The following is a 26,476-nucleotide window of genomic DNA, read 5'->3' as shown; positions in this document are numbered from 1 at the left end:
TGTCTCCTCTTTTATCTAACATGCGTGGCATATATATCCGATCACGGGTCCGCGAGTAATTACTCCGAGAGTAATGGGTGTGCAGCGTTGGTTTGTGTACATGACGTTAATATTTTGCTGTCACTTCGTCTGTTTTTATAAGCCAGAAAGATCGATATCCATGGTACCAATGGATAGCCCTGTTTCTCCTCTTTCATCTGATATGCTTGCCATATCTATGCGATCACGGGTTCGCGGGTAATTCAAACGAGAGTAATGGGTGTGCAGGTGAACGCAGAGAAGTATAGACTGTAAATATGATGCAATTTGATTTAATTTCATGATTTTTTTTCATTTTCATACTTGATCGCACAGACAAGTGCGTAGTCTCTTTGGAAAGCCCCACTTCTTCTCTGTCATGCAATAAAGGTTTTATCTCGTTGCGATGAACAGTCACGGAGCAATGTAACAGAGAAGAAAGGGTGTGTTTTTTGACGCACTTTGCGTCAATCGGGTTCTAAGGGTTAAGCATACAGTCTCATTCTATTAAGACTACACATTCTGTTCAACTGTTTCCTCTGTCCACAACTGTTTCAAAATAAAAGTCCTCGCTACAATAATTCCCTATTAAATAATTTAACCATTTAAACTATCCACCTATTTAACTGTTCAGTCATTCCAACTATATTAAACCTCATCTACCTAGTTCAGTCATTCCAACTGTATTAAACATCATCTACCTAGTTCAGTCATTCCAACTATATTAAACCTCATCTACCTAGCAAATAATTTAACCTTTTAAACTATCCACCTATTTAACTGTTCAGTCATTCCAACTATATTAAACCTCATCTACCTAGTTGCACTGGTAATTCCCTGGAATTGCGTTTTCTAGTTCTTATTATTCTTCTAACGCTTTTTGTGCATTTAATACAGCTTCAACCGTTTAACTTCGAAACTTCATTCAAACTGCGTTGCGTAGGTCTTACTTACAGTATGTGACTTCAGCTATGTATTTTTCAACTTTGTAACTTGTATACTTTTTAAACTATTAATTAAAAACTACTAAAATTTCCCCATTGACTTAACATTCGATTATGACATCACAATAGAGCAACTAACTAGAAAACGCAATTCCAGGGATTTATCAGTGCATGAAAATGCAAAACATATGGTGTGAAATATATTGTTAAAACAGATGATGTGCTAATTGGCAACCAACATGATGAGGTTTAATATAGTTGGAATGACTGAACTAGGTAGATGAGGTTTAATATAGTTGGAATGACTGAACAGTTAAATAGGTGGATAGTTTAAAAGGTTAAATTATTTGCTAGGCAGACAAAGTTTAATATAGTTGGAATGACTGGACAGTTAAATAGGTGGATAGTTTAAATGGTTAAATTATTTGCTAGGTAGATGAGGTTTAATATAGTTGGAATGACTGAACTAGGTAGATGAGGTTTAATATAGTTGGAATGACTGAACTAGGTAGATGAGGTTTAATATAGTTGGACTGACTGAACAGTCAAATAGGTGGATAGTTTAAAAGGTTAGCCTAAGAAACTGATAGGGTGCAGGTGGCCTGGCCACCTGGCCTAGGATTCTAATTGCTTAACGGCAGTCTTAATAGAGCCATATTGTATGCTTAAAGCCTGAGACAGAGTATATAGTTTAAAAGTTCAATGTAGATAGTGTAATGGATGTTGATAGACAGAAAGTTGAATGGATGTTGATACAGCCAAACACAAATTCAAAATGTCAGACTTTTTAAAAAAAAATTAAAAAAAGGGACATGCCAAATGTACTTTCTGCATGAAAGAGATTAATTACAATGCTAACAAGGGAGTGCATGCTCTGTTGAATCACTGCCAGAGTGCTATACACACAGAGAGAGTGGCTACCATCATATCTACCCAGTGTGGCCCACCTCCTCTGTCAAGACAAGCCAGCTACCAGCCAAAGTCAGGCCAAGGGCAGACAGAATAAGGGAAGGAACTGGGATAGTGTATTTTCATATAAAGAACATTTTTGTGTGAATAGGGTGAGCCCTGGATGGCAGAGGTGGTGGCAAAATGTAATTATATGATATTTCATGTGGGGGTGTGGGCTTCGATAATCTCACTCCTTTTTGACCATACCTCTGTTTGCATCCCTGCATAACCATAACCATACATTTTTTGCAAATAATGCAATCTCCATAGCACTCTTCAGCACTCCTCAAACATGCACACTCTTCCATTTTTCTGCATGGTGTGACAAAGTACTTTCTACAGAAAAATGAGCAGTCACCTACTATTCTATCAATTTATTATCAAGGAATCTATTTTGTTTCTAAACGTCATACTGAATTTTAGCTATTATTTCAATTTATATTTTAGTTGTAGCTTACTTTCATTTGCTTTTTGAGGGTCATTGGGGTAATTCCTGTCCTGTCCTACAAATTATCTGATACATAAAGAGTATATTAATGCCTTATTTTTTGCAATTCCTATGATATCTGATGGCAAAACCAAAAAGTATGTGAATTATGCTAATTAGCAATCTTAAAACTCAAAATTTGCCAACAGGACTTTTTCTGAACGTTTGTTAGCTATCTGCTCTCCCTCTAATCCAAAAGTGAATTACCGGTAGGCCTAAATCCCGAAGCAAACGGAAAATCTTCTGTTTTTAATATAGCCTACCGATACGCTGCTCCAAACGACACACAGTCTCACGATATAACTTGTTATTGTTTATGAAGGTGTCTTTGTTATTTAATGAAGAGGCATCTGGCTGTTTTGTTTATGTTTGTTTTACTTTCATTGATGGTTAAGCTCATGGAAGTTACATTTTGACTGCTAAAAACACCATTTTAACACAGTTTTCGAAGGGACAGAAAACCAACAGAGAAAGCAGTGTCCGTCTTCTGTCTGAACATTGCCTACCTGCAATAAGCTATCACTGCTTGACCCTTGGCCCTTAGCAGACTCCAGTATTCCAGAACTCAGCTGCCGGGGTTCTAACCCACACAAAGCCCTGGCAGCATATCACCCCCATCCTCCAACAGCTCCATTGTTTGCCAGTTAAGTTACGCATCGCCTACAAGATCCTCCTGCTCACCTACAAATCTCTCCATGGACTCTCACCACAATACCTCACAAATCTTATCCACCCCTACACTCAGTCACATTCCCTGCGGTCCTCTGACAAGGACCTGCTGGCCACCCCCCCGCACCAGGTTGCGGACTTTTGGGGACAGGGCTTTTAAACGGTCTACTTTTAAACTATCATTAAACTATATCTATTAAACTAGCTGTCTATCAACAACTTTTAAACTATCTACATTCAACTTTTAAACAGTCTACTTGTAAACTATCTATCTATTAAACTAGCTGTCTATCAACAACCTTTGAACTATACGTTTAACTTTTAAACAGTCTACTTTTAAACTATCAAGTTTTATTAAGCTATGCAACCACCATGTCTATCCTAGCATCACCATAGTAACCATCTCTGTGTTATCTATTTTAACTATACATGATATTTTACATCACAACTTTTGCATTTTCATGCAGTGGTAATTCCTTGGAATTGCATTTCTAGTTATCATTATTATCACCAGGCTATTTGCTACGATATTTGCTATAGGCCTACAACAATACATTTCACACGGCTGCATGAATCACGGAAAGCGCGAATGAAGTGGTCACTTCTAAAGTGGGACCCACTGTAGGACCAACAAGGCCACTAAAACATAATATATATCTCATATTGCAACATGTAGCCTAGTGGTCTATTTGATAGTGTATTGGCCCTGACTATGTCATTGATACAAGTACCAATGTTCATCTAGAAAGTTTTTAAATCACATTAAGATTTTCGTGTTATAGCCATAGACAGTAAAAGACTCCGCCATCTTGGTCAGTGTTTTCGCTGGGAAACTTTCCAACTTTACCGTAACAGACTTTCCACCAATCAGAGGCATCACTGTGGGATTGTGGGATTGTTCAGGATTATGGGTAATGAAGTACTTATCCAAGACATCCCGAAAAAAAAAGAGATTAGTGCTGGGCGGTATGACCAAAAATGTATATCACAGTATTTTTCAAAATTCTTACGGTTTCACGGTATATGACGGTATTTTTTCCCCCATGCATAATCAGATTGAAGATAGACAGAAGAGTTGAGAGAGGAATTGCTGCAGTAGCCTACATTGACTAAGGATGGTCTATTTTACGGTCATGATGTAGAATAACTCCACACTAGTGGTAATGCCGTTTTGCATGGCCCCAGAAAATGATGCTGTTTACAAAGAGCCACTCATAATTCTAATGAAGAATCTAATCAGAATGCAAAAACAATTGCAGTCAAAATACAGAACTTTTACTGTGCAAATTTCACAAACATCTTGTATAAAACCAATACAGAAAGTAGTGCAACTTGCAATAATTATACTTTTTTGAAAATTATACAATTTAAAATAAAACCTCTCTGCTAATACTTACTCTGTCAAATAGGCCTATCAGAAACATGCCTTATTGTTATTGTGTGGTTTACATGATGTTAGTGGTAGGCTAACGTTAACTTCATGTGGATGTGGATGTGTTGTTAGCCTGCCGTGAGCTTCGGTTCGGTTCGCTAGGCAAAACATTAACAAAAAAGTTCGTTTTGGTGCACTGATGACAGTCAGGATCATTTCTAACTAGCCAGCTAGTATTGCTCAGTGCATGTCTATAACCATAGACAACATGCTTTACTTGCTACCTGGATAATTTCAGTGAATATTCTTAAGGTGAGATGAACATTAAACGTCACTGTGTTCGGTGGGTTGCTAACTAACGACATCACCTACTAGCCAGCTAGTTACAGCTGTTTTAGAAGAATTTTCGTGACGGTAATCCTTTTCAATGCAGTATCCCTTAACGTTTTTCCTTAAATAAAGAAACAATTTAAGGTATTCTGTGCAACACCCTTAAGGGTCATACTTCATGGGGAAAACTTATGGTGTTTTGTGTTTACCCTCACTATGCCTCGCAGTGGCACCATGCGTGCATGTGAAAAAAGTCCCGTCTGAAACACTGTCGCGCGGCGCAGCGTTCCAAACGTTGTGTAATCAAATACACCGGTATGGTGGTATATAAAAAATTCATATCATAATGAAAATATACACCGGTATGAACCAGTATACCGCCCAGCACTAAAAGACATTTATCTCAAAACAAGGTTGGTGCCCCATGAACTTTTGGCGTCTATATGAGCATATACAATCGCTTAGTCCAGCCGTAGCTGGTTTTAAGTCTAGTACGGTTACGTTTCTATGGCTTATACCCCAATTGTCAATGGAGAAATTGTATTGGATTTTTACTTCCGGAATCGGCTGTGGGTGTGGACATGGTAAATCTGCAGTTATTCATAGGATCATTAAGTAGCAAGTACGTTCACAAGTAAAAACAAGTCGTAGGTGGAGCGAAGGGGGATAAAAGAAAGGACAAGACAGAAAAGACTCCGCAAAGAAAACGAAAGTAGCCTATAGGGGAGATTATGTGAAAAATCGTTATGCGGTGGATAGAAGCATGACATTTGGTAGATATGTTCCTTGGGTGATCCTAAGACATCCTAGAAGGGGTGCCCAAAAATATCTCAAACAGGAAGTGAGATTTTGAAGAAATTCAAAATGGCCGTCCATACAAATGACAGCTGATTCAAAAGCCACCTTCGCAACCCCCTAAAACCTTGAAATTTGGTATACATGTTCCTTGGATGATCCTAAGACATCCTAGAAGGGTGCCCAAAAATATCTCAAACAGGAAGTGAGTTTTTAAAGAAATTGAAAAATGCTGCACTCCCCGCCACAAAATTGGCAGCTGATTCAATCACCACCTAAACAACCTCTTAAAAACTTGACGCTTGGTATATATATTCCTTGGGTGACCCTAAGACATCCTAGAAGGGGTGACTAAACATCTCAAACAGGAAGTGATCTTGAAGAAATTCCAAATAGCCACCCATATAATTGACAGCAGATTCAGAGGCCACCTAAAAAAAACTCCTAAAAGCTTGAAATTTGGTATATGTCCCTTGGGTGATCCTAAGTTATCCTGGAAGATTATTCCAAGAAATCTCAAATGGTAAGTGAATTTTTAAAGAAATTGAAAAAAGGCTGCACTGCCTATCCACAAAATTGGCAGCTATTTCAAAGGCCACCTAAACAACCTCCTAAAACAGGGGTCTCAAACTACCGGCCCGCGTCCGGCCCAATTCCGGCCTGCGACCTAATGTCAAAATAATAATGTCATTCGGCCCTTGAGGGTATTTTTAATGGCGACAAACAATGGCACTGATTAAAACAGACGATAGATACTCTCCTCCTCTAGTTGCTAGACTTCCAGAGCTTTGATTCAAGCCCAAATTCGCTGCACAAAGTTTTCAGGAAACGATGCAGGCCATAAATTTGCACAAATTGAAGCAGAAATATAGGCCTACACCAAATGTTGAAAAAAAGTTCACGTGTGATAAAGTCTTGGGTAGGCTATGTTATTCACTTATTCATTATGATCGATCGTCTATGGACACTGACAATTTGACAGTGATGGTCACTGTGCGTCTGTGAATGGAGGTGTGTCTTTTGCGTATACGACGGTGTCCACTAAGCATACCATGCTTATTACCCTCTGCCCAACATAGCTGGAGGTGGCAGTGCTAATCGTGATGATGGTGTCCGTAATGGACGTGGTACAGACAGCAGGGGTAGTAAAAATAGGGCTCTGAAGAACTACAAAGTCACCCGCGATTGGAACTGATTTGACCAGGCTACTTTATTATAGGCCTGTAATAACGGTTTGTGGTTATAGTAATAGTTTACTATTGTTGGTTTGCATCTTAGGACGACTGTTTTCCTGTTAATTTATTATGTGGGTAATATGACAAAAAAGAAAGTAAACCTGCTCAAATATGTTCAACATCCAGTATTTACTGAAAGGTGCATAATTTGAGATGCTTACCATCCAGTGGCAGATTAGATGGGTAAATGTACCCCCTCCACAAACTTTTGATTATACTCACATTTACAGTAGAACTATCTCTGACCATTTTCAAGCCATAACCTTTTGAAATTTTGATATAAAAATCCAAAGGTGTTGTTTTCTTAACCCTACCGCCTAAAGGATTAAATAAGTTATGAGAGGAAAATATTTTTGTTTGGTGTGAAACACACACATACCTGTTTTTATGTTTTTTTATTAATATTTATTGTATAATTCTTTTATTTATAAGCTAAGGTTGCTGGCACAGGTGTCTAAAAAGAGATAAAAAGACATTTTTTTGGGGGGGGAGGGGGGGCATTGCATTTTCAGAAATAGCCATTCTTTTTTTATATATTATTCTGACGTGGCCCTCCAATCAGATGACTTTGGCAGAACTGGCCCCCAGCTCATTTAAGTTTGAGACCCCTGTCCTAAAACATGAAATTAGGTATAAGTGTCTTATACATATGTCGCTGTTTTAAGCAGACAATACGGCTACACTATGGCTACCTATAAATCCACCAACTGTCTCAAGGATACTATAAACACAGACACTCAAACACCTCAGGCAGACCAGATATTTGCATCTATTCACATGCTCTGCCACATTGGCTAATACTGTGCAAGGCAACCCAGCATTCTAGCATTGGCACTTTCGAGAGCAGAGAGGCTCACCTTTGCAGCCACATTTAAGAGGTTCTCGTCATACTTTGGCTGCCTCTGGTAAAAGTGTCCATAAAAGTGTCCAAAAATCATCTAATTTGGTCCATTCATATTTTTCAGGAGAAGGCACTGACTGGGTAGCCTACAGACCTTTGGACCAAATGCTAGCTTGGTACACTGCTCTATTTGAATGCTGTATCAGTCCAGCCTGTGTGGGAGGGATGTTTTCCATTGAGAGACATATTTGAGAAAACAAGTCCCTCCTAAGATCATTGACTTTTTCAAGATCTGTTTTCTTATCCTAAAGAACACAAGTGTACTTCTCCAGCAATGCAACCATGTTTGATTCCTGGCTAAGCAGTTGACAAGGATTTGCTGTCATAGCAATGAAGGCATCCATTACTTCTGGAAATGGTTTCCATGCAGCCCACCCTTTAGAAGGAGTCTGCTGTTCCCGAGGTAGCCACCCCCAGCATCACATAGTGTAGTTGTTCAACTACTTCCATCTAAAAGTTCTCCGATTGTGTTCCATAGAGCCATCTCTATGTGTAACCCACTAACCCATTTTTGTAAATGTATATAGTGGTTGGTCAAATGCCATAACTGGGACCTGGCCGGGATTTAGGTGCTCTGTCAGTTCTTTTACAACATTCATGCCATGTCTGACCATGGCAAAGCTGGCAGCTTTTTCATTAAAGAGAGGAAGGAGTGAGTTTATAGCAGGTGGGTCAGACAGTTCTGGCTGAAGTGAAGCATCAGTTTGATTGCATGCTCAGCCCACTTTTCCTCCTCTGTTATTGCCTATGCTAAATTCACCACATGTATTGGTTTGGTTAACTTTTGGCACTAAGATGGCCTTTGGTTGACAAGTAACAGCTGGAACTGTAGTGTATACTTTTCTGGAATCCCCTCCTAAGCACTATTGAGAGGGCGTTGCTCTGCCGAGCACATGAGGAATTGTGCCAGTAGCATCGCCGGTTCAAATCCGATTCCGTGGCTGCCGTTGTCATGCGGTCTCCTGTTTGGGGCAGCCGTGGCCTACTGGTTAGCGCTTCGGACTTGTAACCGGAGGGTTGCCGGTTCGAACCCTGACCAGTAGGCATGGCTGAAGTGCCCTTGAGCAAGGCACATAACCCCTCACTGCTCCCCGAGCGCCGCTGTTGTTGCAGCCATCTCACTGCGCCGGGATTAGTGTGTGCTTCACCTCACTGTGTGTACACTGTGTGCTGTGTGTTTTTCACTAATTCACAGATTGGGATAAATGCAGAGACCAAATTTCCCTCACGGGATCAAAAGAGTATATATACTTACTTATACTTATACTCTGAAAGACAGAGCATATATTTTTGCGCTTCCTGAGCTGGCTGAATGTATATTTGCTCTCTAGCACCTCGAATCGGGAGGCAAGCGTGCTAGCAATTGAGCTAAAAAGCCCAGGCTGCTAGTTCTCTCATTAGCATGTCAAGGTATCATGAGGGAGGTTTACTTAATGAACATACTGCACAGCTAAATACTAGCTGGCTACCGTTACTGTAGTACAAATCAAAATTTCGTAGCTTCTAATTTTATTCCCGTAATAACGGTACAATACCCCCCAGGAAGCCCCAACAATTCACAAATACGCACCCCAGGTGATCATGGTGACACAATTAGCCTAGGGATGCCTTTGTTTGCCTAGATTTAGCTTGATAATTGGCACCCAGCTAGTGGTTCTACATTGGCTAATGCTAACGCTAACACTGGCATAACATTTGGTCAATGAGTTGTGTCCCTAATTAGGGCTTGATCTCTGCTCATGTGGACATTTTAGCAATAAACTGTCTTTTGAAAATTATTAAGTGATTCTTCCAAAAGTTTTAAAAAATATTCATGTTATGCATACATACATAATTAACTTCTCAGATGAGGATTCATTTGGGGAGTCATGTCATTCTGACCATTTTAAGCCTGTTTTCCCCCCTTTAAAGCTTTATAAAAGGCATGTAAGATTATTTTCATGGGTTATCTTGCACATATTATTTGTTAACCATCTATATATTTATCAAATGTAAAATAATAAAGTAGCAGAATAAACCATGATGCCCAACTATGTAATGTTTTATTATCCTTGGGTCGTTTTAGGCGGCTATCTTGGATTTTCCCTTAAAAAATGACCTAAATGAACCAGAAATTTTGGGCACCACTTCACAAATGAGGAGACATCATAAAGAGTGTCTTTACCAATTTTGGTGCTTCTATCCACCGCGTAACGATTTTTTACCCTTTAGCCCTTTTTTGTTGATAATCCCCCCTACTAATGATGAGGCATATAGGCCTAGGCTTCACATGGATTGGGAGACAGACTGCCCAAAGCCACAGTGCGTGGTTTGCAGTGAGGTTCTATCTAACCAGTCTAATGTTGTCCTCCACACTGTTTTTTAGCGTGAGAGCTCATAGACCAGTTACACATTTTTATTTTGTTATTTGTTATCATGTAGGATGGCTAATTAAACATGATGCCTAGAATGCGTCAATAGAATGTGTTACTTTTCGGATGGTGGGGGTACGCAAGCCGAGTCAGGATGTAGAAGGTGGTCCGCGGGAAAAAAGTTCTAGAGAGTGAGGAGGTCAACCGTTGGATGAAAATGGCGAAGAATTCAACCACTTTGAGATTCGTCTTGATTGATTCGCCATGGATATTTATGATGAGTAAGTTATGTTTGTTTGACTAGCTCTTGTAATGAATTATACAGATTAGAAATTCTAGGGAGTAAAACACATATCAAGCTCTGTCACTTTGAATAGTCAATTTGAAATCATTGGCCTAGCCTAGCCAGTCACATTGATGAAAGTTACTCCCTACTTCACCTAACCGTAACAACCTGATTTCAGATACACAAAGGAGAGATGTTAAATTCCTAGTGCTATAGGTAGGATTTATCAAAAACAAAATCACTAACAAATCAACCTTTGTAGGCAGAAAACATCACCAACAGCACATTCCTTCATCAGTGTTTCAATGAATTAGGCCCACAACGCCTTCAGATGGCAGTGGAATCTGGCATCCCAGACCCAACGCCCTCCACACTCATGATGGGTTCTCTACCAAAAACACAGACAAATTCTTTGGTGATTCCTCTTCAATGCTGTGGCTGTTTATAATCAGACCAACAAAATAACCAGACAAAACACAAGCCCTTGTTAGAGGCACCAACAAGTACCAGCAAATGCTTTGGTCATTCCTCTCTGTTGCCGTGTTTGCTTATGATCCGATCAGCAAGATACCTAACCGCAAGCCTTTGATGCGGACACCAACAAATATCAAGATATTTATCAACTACCAATCAATACAACAAATTCTTCAGTCATTCCTCTTTGTTGCTGTGTCCGTTTATGATACGATCAGCAAAATACCAACCAATATCACAAATTCTTCAGTCATTCCTCTTCATGGCTAAAAAACTTTGTTGTTAAAAACTACTATATAAGCATTGTTATATATCCACATTTATGGATACAACTTATGCAACTTTTGTTCATATTTTGTAGTTATATTTGTTAACTGGGGTATTATATTATTACAAAAAGCATGATGATTTTTTACACATTATAATTTGGTAACAATCCTACATAAAATCTGCAGAAAATAAAACTGTCCACCTACAATACAATAAAAAATATGATTTGGATAATGGCCACTGAATTTCAACTTGATGGGCTGTATATTTTGCTCCCTGGCACATGGCGTAAAACTCGTTTTCCACCCGGCGCAAAGTTTACTTCCTTATTTTGCACGTTTATTTTTTAAACAATGCGCCCAGGGGTGTGGTAATTAACAACCTAGGGAGTGGCCTGGCGCATTGTCTAAAAATCGCTATTGTACACTTGGTCAGGAGTCTATGGCGAGTTGTTTACAATATGTTATTTTAAGACCACATTGTTAACAGTCATATTGGCGGGTGCACGCACCATCCTTCTATCATTCATGAACAAACATCAGCGCACGTCCATGCAAAACATTACAAATTGCACGATTACAATGGGAAACATAATTAGAATAAAGATATTACGAAATACTGTACATCATGATGAGTAGTTATTCACCATCATTTACAAATTGGTAATGACAGTTAAAAGTGATTAGGGGAGAGGTGGGAGACACGTATGGAGCACAGCTGAAGATGCACTGTCATGAGCATTACATTAATACACAGGATTAGATGTTAAAATCCCTTGTGCCAAAATCCAAGGTAAAAACACATTCAGAAGCCCCTGCTCAAGTTTAACTTTAAAAAGCACACTACCCACAAATCCGCCAACAAATGGTCACAAGCACAATACAAATGGCCCATCCAACAGCAGTAGCCTATATAGTATGCGGCATGTCATTGGGGTTATCAAGTGGGCACCCTCATTCACCGATGTTTCGTTAAGTTAGGCCCACGACACCTCATGAAGGCTTAACAGTGAAACCAGCGTCCTGGAGACACTCCCCTCCATGCTGCCACCATATTACCACATTGAAATATCCAATACCCAAAATACTCTTAACCAGCCCAGGCATGGTCAAGGTTGGCTAGGTTGGTCCGTCCCGTTGATGTGGACTGAACCATAACCATAAAAAACCTTGGCCAACCAACCATCAACCTAGGCCCAGCCCATCACAAACACAAAACAAATTAGCCAGTTAGCTTGGCCCGTTAGCTTAGGCCCCATCCCAAACACAAAACAAATTAGCCAGTTAGCTTACGCCCCATGCTGCCACCATATTACCACAACAAACATCCAAATACCCTTAACCAACCTAGGCATGGTCTAAGTTGGCTAGGTTGGTCTGTCCCGTTGATGTGGACTAAACCATAACCATAAAAAACCTTGGCCAACCAACCATCAACCTAGGCACAGCCCATCACAAACACAAAACAAATAAGATATAAGCAACTCCTCTGCAGGATAAATGTTGTTTTATTCAGTCATTTGAGCAATATTAGGGTTAGTGTTGCTTTTCCCAGCCTATGTTTTCGATGGTAACCCATTGTCAGTCAATAGTGAAAGTAACTGCATATACCTGTCTTGTCGTTGACTGACACCATGGTGAAGTTAGTTTCACTTTGCCAATGAGTTCAAATAATACAGGAGAGCAAATGCGTGAAGGCTATGCTAGGTTTTAGTGAAACATGGTTAAGTGGAATGACTATTCCATATGGTCTCGCAAGCAGCCTCCTTCAAATGCGCCATTTAATCCCATACAAAAATGTGATATATGGCAATATACGAACATATATGCGATTCAAATATTTGAAACATATATTCAAAGCTATATGTCCATACATGCATAGAAAATATTTTAATTTCCCATATAAGATGCTATATATCTTCATATATTAGATCCAATTATTTGTTTTCCAAATATATGGAGAAGTTTATGTGTGAATATGTGACAGACTTATATGTAGTCTCCATATATGGTGGCATACATATCCATACACTAGATTCCACTACTTATTTTCTAAATATATGGAGAACTTTATGTGTGAATATGTGGCAGACATATTTGTAGTCTCCATATATGGTGGCATACATATACATACACTAGATTCCATTAGCCTACTTATTTTCCAAATGGAGAACTTAGTGTGAATATATTTGTTTATGTCTTGGCGTCACAGGTATGGTGTCGACTATGCCGCTCGGCATCTTTTGCCTTATGTGTCAATGTTTTGTGTGGAGCGTTTGGGTTGCACCATGTGCATACTAAAATGTGTGAGGCCAAAGCTACTTTAAATATAACGGATGCTTATCGTATCTTGATATGCGCATGCGCACACAACAATACCCATCCCCCACCCTTGACTGACTTTTGAACACCAACCACGGTGACTTCAACCGTCACTTTTGTCCTGTCATGCATCTGACTTTGTAAGCTGTACAAACTCTGCTGTCATCATATCCAAGGTAAGAAGGCCTTTAGTAAACGGGAATTAGTTAGAAAAATATTGTTTTTATAATGTAATGTTAACCAAATCCGTTTGTTAACAGTCTAACCATCATGTTAGAATTAGCTAACGTTAATGTATCAATTAGCTATTGATAACGTTAGCGAGCTAATATTGCTAACGTTAGCAATGTTAGCTATTAATGTTAACTTTTCCATTAACTAACTTTACCATTATGTGGAATATCTAGAATGATAGTTAACATCATATCCAACAACAAGCCTGTCTTAGATGTCGTTATGAATATAAGTTTTAGTTTGAATGAAATATCAGGTGTAAGTAAGTTAGCTAACCTAGCTATAACTTAGGCTACATTTAAAGTGGCTGCTAATAACCATGCAGGCTAACGTGAACGTTAGTAGGCTTAAATGGATCTTTAGTTTGTGAAGGGTAGTGTTAAGCCATCCTTACAACAGAAGACTTTGACAAGATTTGGGGAAGATTCTTGAAAGTCTTTTGAGTAAAGCTTGAATGGGGGGCATTAGTTAAAAGACTCCAATCTTTCAAGAATCTTTCCCAAATCTTGTATGAATCTGATGTATGGATCATTAGGCTACATGTTCTTCATCTCATAGCCCTTATTTAAGCTTACTTGTGCCAAGGCGTGTGCTTATTAAAGATGCATGTGAAGGTAGTAGTGCTTCAGTGATGGTCTTTTCATGTTCTCTGTGTTTTACAGCATATTAATCTTGTCTGTTCCCTGTTTGCAGGTGGTGATTTGTGAGGACTTCTGCCCTGAGAACATTGAGTGCATTCTGCCAAATCAATGTGTGCCACTTCCATACAGAGAAAAAAAGTTCCTCACTGTTTGTGTGGAAAAAATAAACTTCAATAAAAGGTTAAACAAATATTTTGTGTGTTTTCTTTGGAACATCAACAATGATATATTTCTGAAATATACATATATTGTGACATTTCTATAAATGTGACATAGCAGAACATTACATATATTTTGCAATATATTTACCTAATATCAGTGCAAATATATGTCCATAGACATATATTTGCAATATATTGGTATCCCTAGTATGCGTACAAATACATAACTTATCATATATTAACATATATGCAACTGACATATTTTTGTAATATATTTGTATATCTGGGAAAATATATGTGACATATATAAAGACGGCCAATTTTGCTATATTTTGAAATATATTTGACATGTATGTGTATATATGTGACCTATATGTGTGAGGCATACATAGACATATACATAATACATGTGATTGATATATATTGCCATATATCACATTTTTGTATGGGATGACAAAATACCGATGCATTTATTGGACATCGCACTTTGCACCGTTAAAGGGAATGACAGATGTCATTCTCATTGGTTTATATGATGTTATAAGCCCCAAACACACCCATGACTGATTAAAAAACCTAGGAACACCTTGTTGCACCATGCGCTCGACGTTTGATAACGAAAACCCTCCCAATGTGTTCTGAACATCCTATTAAAATTGAATAAGCGTGACAAGAGTGACGATGCACTTTTGACTGTCATGATAGGGCCCGATATGTGTTATTGAGTATAAGTATTTGTGCATCCCTGATTTCTATAATGTATGTTACCTGTTCCTCTCTGGTGTAGAGCTGGAAACACTGAGCAAGGGTGCAGGCCTGAGGGTGGTGATGTTGCTCTCTGTGAAGGTATACACTCTCAGCATCAGGAATATACTCTTCCTCCATATGTCCAAACAAACTGTAAATGAAAACACATACATTAACAAACACAAAACACAGCTTTCCAACTACCCTTTTTTCCCACAATGTCAGCTGAAGAAATACATAGATGCTTGACTTATTTATATAAATCTTACTTGGGGGTAGAACATCTTCATTTGTTTTACACATATCAATTCTCATGTATTAAACATTAACGTTTAATTTACTCGCTCTTTCCTTCATTCACTTTTCACCCTTCAAGTATCCTGTAACCCTCCCAAATGTTCCCAGGTTATTTGTGTTCTTACAGGGCCACATAACGGAGCAGTGTTGTCAAACAATTGTTCAACTTACTAGTCCTTTGTTTCTTTGTCCCACTCCACCACAATCTTCACATGTGGAGGTCCACCCTGACCACATGACTTGTATGCTCTGTAACAGTTTGGGAAGAAAATCCAGTGACTGACAATTGCAATAGTTTTCAAACACCAGGAACAAATGTATGGGCCACAATTGTTACTTCATTAACAGGGTGAACTGTTACAACATTATATGACCAATGCACTTCTACCAGCCCTGGTTCTTCAATGTCGTCAGGGGATGCAACGCATCACCACACGCACCTTTTTTTAATGTTTTACCCTTTTACCCTCTATGGCCGAAGCTTGATTTTGTACAATATGTACATAATACATATAATAATTCTCATTAGGTATGGGGTTCTTTTCAGTATAGTCGTTCTGCTATGTACGCTAAACACACCTAAAGTGTTTCTAGCTAAAGAGCGCATTTCATCTGACAAAAGACCACACTTCCAGACCACTGTACCATTCAGTAACTCCTGCCGTTTACATTGGTAATTAAATGACTGGACAGGCCTCTACCTGGCATGCCCTCTAAATAATCTATTAGCAGGGGGACTTGATGACCCCAAGATGATAAATTTTTCCGTAACTTTCAAACAGTGGTTCTTATGGAATATTTTGCCTATCTTACCATAGTCCATAATGTGCGGGGGGGGGGGGGGGGGGGGTAACCATGGGTCTTTGTCCAAGCATGTTTGTCATATTTCCAGTAGATTACAACCTGTTAATCATAATCATGGTATATTTAGTATTTAGTTTTGTCAGTTTTTTTTATCTTCTACGGTCTCTATTGTACAGTGGAGTTTTCTGCTGTAAGTGCATGTTGTGTGTGATGTCTGTATGCTACTGAGACCTTGGACCTTGAATTTCCCCTTGGGGATCAATAAAGTATCTATCTATCTACCTATCTAATCATTGTTTTAACTGTAAATATAGGCATTTTCAACAAAGTACCTAGTTTTTATAGACATCCCCTGACTTACAAATGTCAACACACATTGTTTTTATTTAGATTTAGTGTATTCTCTTGTCTTTCCAATGTTGAAAAATGACTAGAGGATTTAGCCTCTGTGTCACTTTATTTTCATACCTTAGTGAAAAAGAAAGTCATAAACTACTTCTGAAAGTTCAAAGACACTCTGATTAACTTAAATAAGTTGAAATTAGATAGGAAAATGCTGCTGTTAGGTTTTGTATATAAGATTTTTCTAGGGGTGCCAATATTTGTGAGCTATGTGTTTTTGTTTAAAATATTTATTTCTTTATGAGATTTTCCTTTTTCTCAGAATAAATTTGCTTCCCTTCAAGGGTGGATTTTTCCTCATTGTTTTCATTGTGAGATTACAGTAAATCACCAACGGATTTATACCTGTTTTTAGTCAACTTTACCAAAGGTGCCAATAATTCCGGAGGGTACTGTATCTCTTGCAGACTTCATAAATTCAATTAATTTTAAATCATTCTATTGACCAAATGGTAAAGGCCTTCGATAGATAACTAGGTGTCCTGCTTGACAGAGTGGCTCCTTTAAAGACTAAAAAAGGCTCTGTATATGAGAGCTTTCAGTTAAATCATTTTATGTTGTAGAATACTTTTTCGGATTATTCTACATTCGAAACCATTAAGTCGGGTTCTGCTTAAGGTTTCTTCTGGGAATATGGGAGTTTTTCCTTGCCACTGTTGCCATATAGCGTGGGATTAAGGGTTAAGGCTGCCAGTCTTCCGGTCGTTGTGTTCCTTAACCCTCTGAGGTCACGGTCCCCCCGGGGGACTTTTTGGACTGTTCCAAACACACATCTAAAGCCCTGTGAGTTTTTGTCCTAGAAACATGACACCACTAGAAACCTTGAATCTTCTATATTTCAAATATATAAAATGTATCGATGGCACTTTGTAAAGACAATAAAAAGAAATCTTAGAATTTTCAGTACTTTCGCCAGCAGCAACTTCTTAATGACTCACCCCTCAGCTATTCAAATGGTAAGCACCAGGACAATCAATGGGGTCATTGGCTCATTGTGTAGCAGGACTAGGTGAGAACACGCCCCATTTCACCAGTATAAACAAAGACACAGGGGATGAGATGTTTCGCTTCTTTGGACACACCGGTAAATGTTGAGGAAGGATGTCTAGCGAACGGAAAATGTTGCCCCCAAAGCCTTGCTGCTGATTCAGGATGAGCTCAGTTTTGAGAGTGAGTCAGACGATGCAAGGTTAGATGTATCCAGGGATGACAGAGATGATGAACAAATGCAAATGCACTTTGAGCTTCGTCTGGATCCCATGGAGGACATTTCCGATGAGTAAGTAGCCTAATATCTATTTTACTAGCGGTTATTGTCATGCTTTTTCTGTTAGCTTATAGGGAGAATGTAGCTATAAGTCGATAGTCGATTGAAACATGCTATTTCTGTCAAGTTTTGAAGACATTTTTCAGTTGCCAGCAGAGGCGATTTCTTTAAGACTGCAAGGGAAGCATGTAAACATTTTACTGACTAAAAATGCATTAGAACACGTTCATCTCGAAAACGAGTTCATTCAGAATCAGCTACATATAGCAGGTCGACTGACGATCTCATACATTCCCATTTCCCTGTTGAAGCCTGGCGTCCATGAACTTCAATGGGGCTGCTTTGAACAGTTTTTTTCAGTGCTTCGAAACTAGACGGTCATTGGATAAATGCTGCAATTATGTCCCGCCCACAGACGCTCATGGGGTGAATGGAGGAGTGGGCTGGCCTGGAGTCCGGGCTTCTGCGTGATGATTGGAGGGTCTGTCGAAAGACTACATATCCTTTTGATTGTCAGCAGTTTTGTACTATAAAAAGTCGCCAAAGCTATTTGCGCTCAGTCCTATTGCGGATTTTGTAAGTGTAGGCAGAAAAACTGCTGCTGCAACCTTTTTCTTGGTGAAATTGCTAGCCAATTTTCATCGTACATTTCACACTTATACACCACATTCCTTGTTTCAGTTTAACCTAATTCCCATATTTCCTCCAAAAAGTTTAATATCATTTTGATAGATCATTCGTCCATTCGCTCATTCATACAATAGGATAGGCTAGTGTTGTAGGGGTGCACTAGCCAGCTAGCAAACTGCACATGATGGCAGACAATGCTAATATTGTCGAGCTGATTTTGGTGAAGTCTTCTTTACAAGGAGAAACTTAGAATTAAACAGCAGGGCAGATCAACACCTAAGATTGATTTAGTGCAAAAGATAGGGAAAAGTAACAGGTGTTTTTCAGCTCTCCTGGTATGACAAAGTTAGATGGCTGACTGGAGGTGCTGTGACAAAGAAAATGTACTGCTGGCCATGCCTCTTGATGAAACCATCTCACAGATGAGTTATTTGGTCAAAGGTGGGGTTTAGAGATCTGTCTAACTTTGACAGGGCATATAAAAGGCATGAAAAGAGCAATGAAGATGTGAGTGCAAGATTAAGTTGCATGTTGCACTTGCATTGATGACATGAGACAAGTGTTTCCAGGGGGAGGCCTTCCAAAGTGTCCTGAAAAGGGTCAGTTTCCACACACCGAAATTTCGCTTTGCTCTCATTGAGGTTGAATGGAGACCAAATTCACCCTGGTTGGGCGAAATGAGAGCGAATCGCTGAGGCAAACTAAACAAAGTTGAAGAAAGTTTAGCTTTATTCAAATGAGGACCATTCGAGAACCAATCAGGCAAAATTTCACTGGCCGAAATTTGCGAGATGTTTCGCTGTGTGGAAACCTACCGTTATGACCATTACTTTGATTCAGGGAGACTGAGGTCTGAACTTTAATTCAGCTGTGTGATTACTTACTGTGTGTTCCTTAAAGACATGGAGTTGGACAGTGCAGTGCCTTAGCTTTACAACTGTTCTCATTAGTGGCCACAATTGGAGCAACATCTGCAGGTGTAGAGAGGAGCTTCTCCTGTTTAACCCTTTCCCCCATAAAGACGTCATATGACTACCCCCCACAAATCACCACATGTGTTTTGACGATGACTAGAGCAAGTACAGTGTTTGCCTTTGTAACAAATAATCTGATCGGCAGAGCCGAAACCTAGCAACACCAGGCTAACCAATAGGAGTGAGGGATACATATTCGCGGGGTTTTCCGAAGTTCGACGATCTAAGTTCTAGCCTTTGAGGGGAAAAAAGACGAGCACGTCAGCTGTCAGAGTGACCTGCGAATGTTGACATTTTGAAGATGGCGGCACGAGTGTTCAGGAATCCGGAAGATGCAGCCTTTTATATTGAGAATTTTCTTGATAACGAGTCTGATGGGTCTGATTTTTCTGGGTTTGAAGATGATTTTATACCCTCGGAGGAAAGTGACAGCGAAAGTGATGGTCACGAAAATGTCACTGACGAGATGAGAGAAACGGGAGATGTAGCCTGGAGTCGTGTTATAAGGGACCAAACAATCAATCAATTTACTATGGATTCGGGACCGAAGTTGCCAAGGACATTCAATGTAGGAAATGCTACACCCTTGGATTACTTTTTTCTTTTTTTCGTCGAGACAATGTTTCAGAAGATTGCTACTGAAACGAACTTGTACGCGGAGCGCTGTGCTCAAGAACACTCGCGAGTTGATAGCCTCTGGTTTCCAACTGACGGCGCCAAGATGAGAGCTTTTTTTGGATTAAATATCCTGATGGGTGTTAATCCGAAACATGAATACAGTGATTACTGGTCCACGGATCCATTCCTGGGTGTCAGCGGGTTTCAACGTGCCATGACTGTGAATAGGTACGAAAAGTTGTGCCAGTATTTACACTGTAATAATGCTGCCGCGCGAGTGACGAGAGCTGATGCTAGCTATCATCCGATAGCTAAAGTTGCGCCGGTGTTTGAGATGGCACGTCAAAATTGCAAGCTGTTTTATCAACACGGTCGTGACATTTCTATTGACGAGGCTATGAAAGGGTTCAAAGGCAGAACAGAGCTTGTAATGTACATGCCTAACAAACCACAAAAGTTTGGAATCAAGTTCTGGGCCCGGTGTGACGGCAACACATCTTACATGTCAGACTTCAAGCTTTATTCAGGGAAACGGGACCAGGCACCTCTTCAACGGATCCATGGTTTGGGATACAGGGTCGTGCATTATATGACCAGGGATTTGATTGGCCTCAATCACTGCGTTTATTTCGACCGCTTTTTCACAAGCATTTCCCTCTTGCAGAGTCTGCTAGCAGATAACATTTATGCCTGTGGAACGCTAATGTCCAATAGAAAAGGTGCCCCCACAGAAATAAAGAAAAAAAGAAGCCTGAAAAAGCTTCTATGGAAACGAAGTGACAGTATTTTTTTCCAGAAGGCCGGCATCACTGTCAACAATGTGGTTGTCATAGCTCACACCTGTCTCCCACATCCTGGTCAGATGGTGACCTGTCATCGGCAGGTTGAGACGGAAAAGCTAGTCGTGCCACAACCACAAGCTCGATACAATCAGCACATGAACTCGATACAATCAGCACATGAATGGCGTGGATGTGCACGATCAGCTAAGAAAAAAATACGCTGCCTCTCGTCCCAGTAAGAAGTACTGGAAGTATATCTTATGGTTTGTGGTGGACGTCTGCCGAGTGAATGCGTGGATTTTGTACGGGAGGAAGACGCGATACACCCAGAAAGATTTCATCTTGGAGCTTGGTAAGGGTTTGACCAATGGCTTCACCAGTAGGAAGCGATCTACCATCAGAGAAAGGGGGGTTGAAATTGATCCAAAAAGGCACAAGACGGCTCACACCTTCGAGCGACTTCCCGGCAAGCACGCAAAAAATTGTTATAGACTTGAGCGTCGGCATGAGAAGGTGTTTGGCTGTGCCACATGCAACACACACATGTGCAGGGACTGTTTCCTCCAGGTGCACCAACCTGAGGAATGAACTAAAGGTGTTGTTCATCTGATATGTATGTATATATTATGTATGTATCTATATAATATCTGTTTATATTATTGTTATGCCTAATTAGTTGGTAAACTTGTTGTACATCTGATATCTTTATCTATTCATATTATATCTGTTTTTATATTATTGTTACGCCTAATGAGGTGTTAAAGGTGTTCATCTGATATCTTTATCTATTTATATTATATCTGTTTTTATATTATTGCCACACCTAATGACCTAATGTGGTAAAGGTGTTGTTCATGATATATTTATCTTTATCTATTGATATTATATCTGTTTTTATATTATTGCCACACCTAATGAGGTGGTAAATGTGTTGTTCATGATACATATTTATCTTTATCTATTTATGATATCTGTTTATCATATTATCTGATTTTGTTTCAGTAAAAACAGATATTAATTGAAACAACCAAACACTGTCAAATCTGGTTTTATTTCGTATAAGATTGATAACTGATAGACTGAAACTACAACACAAAACAGGTCAAATAGGCTTGAAACTGTTTTGTACCACACTTATCATTACTTACCACTTGGGGAATCTTGACTACAACAGACTACAAGATTGGTAAAACAGGTGTGAAATAGTTCATCGCCATATTTCCCATTACTAACCTGATCATGAGAAGACCCTCGCTGCAATTTCCATGTGTACAGGTACAGGGTCTCAATACCATACTTACCATTACATACTTACATAATTCTTTTCAGATAGTCCCCCCCCCCAATTAATTACAAGTTAAAATAGACTAAAACTGTTCTATACCATACCTGGTGATATTTTCATTTTGGCCAACATATTGGAATACTTTTACGTGTGTACAAAGTTCATAACATGTATATATTAAATGGGGTTATGTTTTATTTAAAAAAAAACTAAACACTAGTTTAGAGAATTTGAAATGTTCCAATGGTGAGGACTTGCCTATATACTGTATTATTTAAAACAAATGGACATTGTCATAATAGATAGCTCAGAACCTCAGGTTTCTATGTTTCAGGTAAGTTGATGGAGTGTATCATTCATTTGTAATCACCTGGCAAGTTTTAATTGTTTTATTCAATAATACTCCATGGGTAGCCTTGGAATGTTCTAAAAGGGTAGTTCTATAAGGCATTCCATGGGGAAAAGAGTTAAAGCGGCTCAGGTCCTACACCCTTAACACAATGGGCCAAGGCCGTTTCAGCAGCCTAGCTCTGCTGGCCATTGAGAGGACACTGGTCAAGTCACTGGAAAATACGCTTAGTTGGTATGACAGGGTCACAGAGCATTTTCTTGAAAAGTAACATAGGGCAAAATTTACGTATAAATACATTTTACATTTTAAATGACTACAGGCCCTTTACCCTGACATCTGTGGTTATGAAAGGACATAAAAGGACCCCTGCTGGACCTACAGGGCAAACAGGTCGGCGGATGATGCCGTCAATATGGGACTGCAATTCATCCTGCACTTCCTCAACTCCCCAGGGATGTATGCCAGGATCCTGTTTGTGGACTTCAGCTCGACATTCAACACCATTATGCCTGAACTCCTACATCAGAAGCTCACCCAGTTCTCAGTGCCTGGTACCACCTGTCAGTGGATCATCAGCTTCCTGAATGACAGGCAGCAGCATGTCAGACTGGGGAACATCTCATCCAAAACCCGGTCCATCAGTACTGGCGCCCCACAGGTGTATGTCCTCTCCCCGCTGCTCTTCTCCCTCTACACTAATGACTGCACCTCAAAGACCCCGTCTGTAAAACTCCTGAAGTTTGCAGATGACATCACTGTCATTGGTTTGATCCAGGATGGTGATGAGTCTGCTGACAGACAGGAGGTGGAATGGTGCAGTCAGAACCACCTGGAGCTTAACCCCAAGAAAACTGTGGAGATGACAGGAGAAGTCTCTAATCTCTGTAGACCCCTTACAACCTGGTCACAAACTGTTCAACCTCCTTCCCTCTGATAGGCGACACAGGGCACTCAGTCACTTTGATGAACGCTCAGTAACAGCCCCCACCCTTACACTGAATAAAGTCAATCAACACTGTTCTGCTCATCTACCTCACGTTGTTATTGGGGGCCAAGCAGCGAAGCTGCGAAGGCACCCATTGTGTTTGTATGATTTCTTATTGGGGGCCAAGCAGCGAAGCTGCGAAGGCACCCATTGTGTTTCTATCTTTTCTTATTGGGGGCCAAGCAGCGAAGCTGCGAAGGCACCCATTGTGTTTCTACTGTCTGCAGGACCCCTATTGTTTCTGTACCGTTAATTTTTGGCCAAAATTCTGTAAAAGTCATACTGCAGCCTAAACCGTAACTCCAAAACGCTTCAAATTTTCAGGTATCCCCTCTGCCCATAACCCAAAATTTGGGGTACTGCACCCAAAGGTGGCACTGTTAAAAAAGTTAATTATGCTAATTTCTCCTTACCAGATTGACCTAGACTCAAAATTCTTTCATAATATTAATCTCTAAACTCAGATGCATCTTTTTGGCCCTGTTCTTATGGTCTAGAAATGTTTACTTTTGACACAATTTCATGGAAAAGCCAAACATAATAAAAAGTTTCTCACTCTTCAAAAATAATCAAATCTTCACCAAAATTCTCACAGACAATGTTTAGACCAAGCCTCACAAAAGTTATCGGTCAGAACCATTGAACAGCACCTGAATGACATCAGTCAATCAACATTCACACTCATCAGTTACCAAGAATCAGAATGCCGGGACTCTCTATTACATTTAGGGGAACTTCTTTGTTTACTATTTTTCCTTCATCATTACGTCTATCATATTTATATTTCATCCATTAGTGTTAATCTCTACAAATGTCTAATTGCCCCAGAATTTCTAAAAGTTTTCAGGTGTACTCTTTTAGGGAAGCCCTTCATTTTATTGTCAAATGTATGCTTGGAGTTTTTCTTGTTGTGTGTTTACCAATACACATTTTCACCATGTGAATGTGACTGGCCAACATGTAGAATTGACAGTGGCTCAGTGGGATAATGCCTTGTACTGGTGATCCTTAGTTCAAATCCCACTTGAAGCATTAGTGTTCGAATGCTGTTGGGTTGTGGAGGTTAGCATACTAGAATAGAATGCTGTTGGGTTGTAGAGGTTAGCACACTATAACATTACAGCTACTTGTCAATATGGACTAGTAGTGCAAGGCAAGTATAACTGTATAATTATAGGCTGTTTATCTTATTGACTCCAACACAGAACCCAGCCCCCCCTTCACCTACAACCACAAATACAATTAAATTCTCTGGGAAACACTGCCTTCCATTATCAAACCCTTCATCTTATCCACGACAAATAAATAGTCCTGTAGAATCAAGTATTGTTAGAATACTATTGGGTTACAGAGATTAGCACAGAGTTGTAGAGATGAGTACTGTTAGAATACTGTTGGGTTGTGGTGGTTAGCATACTACAATAGAGCATTGTTAGAATACTGTTGGTGAAAAGACTCCCTAAGTTTATATATATATATATATATTATTATTATAGAGATGCACCGATATGGAATTTTAGGGCCGATAACGATAAGCGATATTTATTGGTTTGTTGTGGCCGATACCGATACGATACAGATAATATTACTCTTGAAAAAAAATTGTGAAAAGTGATTTGGGGAAAGCATTTAATAAGCATAATTTTATTGCAGTAATTTTACCTACCACTAAATGATGGACAGAACTCATAATAGTCCTCAATAGTACGGCAGTCAACAACATAACAGTAGCCTAGCCCTACAGTATGTGTGGCTCCTTTAAGTGAACCTGACGTCAGTGAATTGCGAGTGAGTGGCTAGAGAGTTTGAATCGTTTTCACTTAGGACTAAACGCTCATAAACGGCTCAGCTTGGAATAAGCTACAGTATAGCGACCAAATCAGAGTTTGTGAGGGAAACTTAGGTTTAGTTTCAACTGCGGGTAACTGAATAAAGCTGCAACTCCTCAGACTGTATTATGTCCGTCTACTCTGTTGCGCACAACCTGCTGCAGCAGAAATGAAAGGCATTAGCCCCGAAGGTTTTAATAAATGATGATGACCTGTCTGGAACAGAAGCACGAATGGTTAGCATATTTCTAGGTAATAATACAAAACCCAAGCTAAAGTAATGCAAATATAATACTAAAACACAACTTAGAACTAGGCCTACTTATGTACTCGTCCCACTAACGAGTTTGTTTATTTGTTTCCCCGACCAGCGCAGTAAAGTGCAAACACACCAGCACAAGACGGCTCTAGATAGGGCTGAGCTCCGCTCTGTTAAGGTTAAATGGCGGATCATTCACGAGAGGATTTTGAGATGCACAGATTCCCAAATGAACGCATATCCACAGATTTTGTTAGAGTGGTGAAATACATTCACACCGCTGACATTATATTGAGGAAAAAGTATAGCCAACCAAGCTCAAGTAGGCTAGCTCAGTGTAGCTAGACGGACCTTACGCCTAAATTAGGACTTAGGACAAAATATTGGCGCAAATTATCGGCCAGAATTCTGTTATCGGACCGATAATAATATTTTCATTTTTTCACTTATCGGCTAATAATATATCGGCCGCCGATATATCGTGCATCCCTAATTATTATTATTATTATTATATTGTTTCTCATTTCTCATTTTCGAATGTACACTTAAATCTGCACAAAGTCCTTGAGGTGAAAGTGCTGTGGAGAAATTGCAGGATTGTTTGGCTCTGCCACCTAACCACGCCCAGTTTACCTGCTGGAAAACCCTGTAGCTCTGGAGCAGGGGCTCAGACCAAGATAAATTGTTTGTTCGCCTTAGTTCACTCTTTTGTTCATCTCAACCCAGCACTCCAGTGTGTCCTGCTTTGTGTGACTTACGAGTTAACGTAAGTCATCACTTTAATGACCCTCGCTATGACTTTTGT

The 26,476-nt window shown here is 39.6% G+C and overlaps 1 protein-coding gene across 1 annotated transcript in view; it reads right to left on the bottom strand.

Annotated features, from left to right (window-relative positions):
- usp31 (ubiquitin specific peptidase 31) overlaps window positions 1-26,476 on the bottom strand; it is a 233,316-nt gene that overhangs the window by 48,386 nt on the left and 158,454 nt on the right. Inside the window, exons 10-11 of the mRNA XM_042086217.1 lie at window positions 15,656-15,733; window positions 15,209-15,338 (exon numbers count right to left, since the gene is read on the bottom strand). Coding sequence (XP_041942151.1) covers window positions 15,209-15,338; window positions 15,656-15,733 — 208 coding nt within the window. The remainder of the gene's footprint in view (window positions 1-15,208; window positions 15,339-15,655; window positions 15,734-26,476) is intronic.

Source organism: Alosa sapidissima, chromosome 3 (assembly GCF_018492685.1).
Source record: "Alosa sapidissima isolate fAloSap1 chromosome 3, fAloSap1.pri, whole genome shotgun sequence".
NCBI classification, from domain to species: Eukaryota; Metazoa; Chordata; class Actinopteri; order Clupeiformes; family Clupeidae; genus Alosa; species Alosa sapidissima.
Note: the sequence above shows the minus strand (reverse complement) of the source record. Positions and strands in the feature narration are given on the sequence as shown.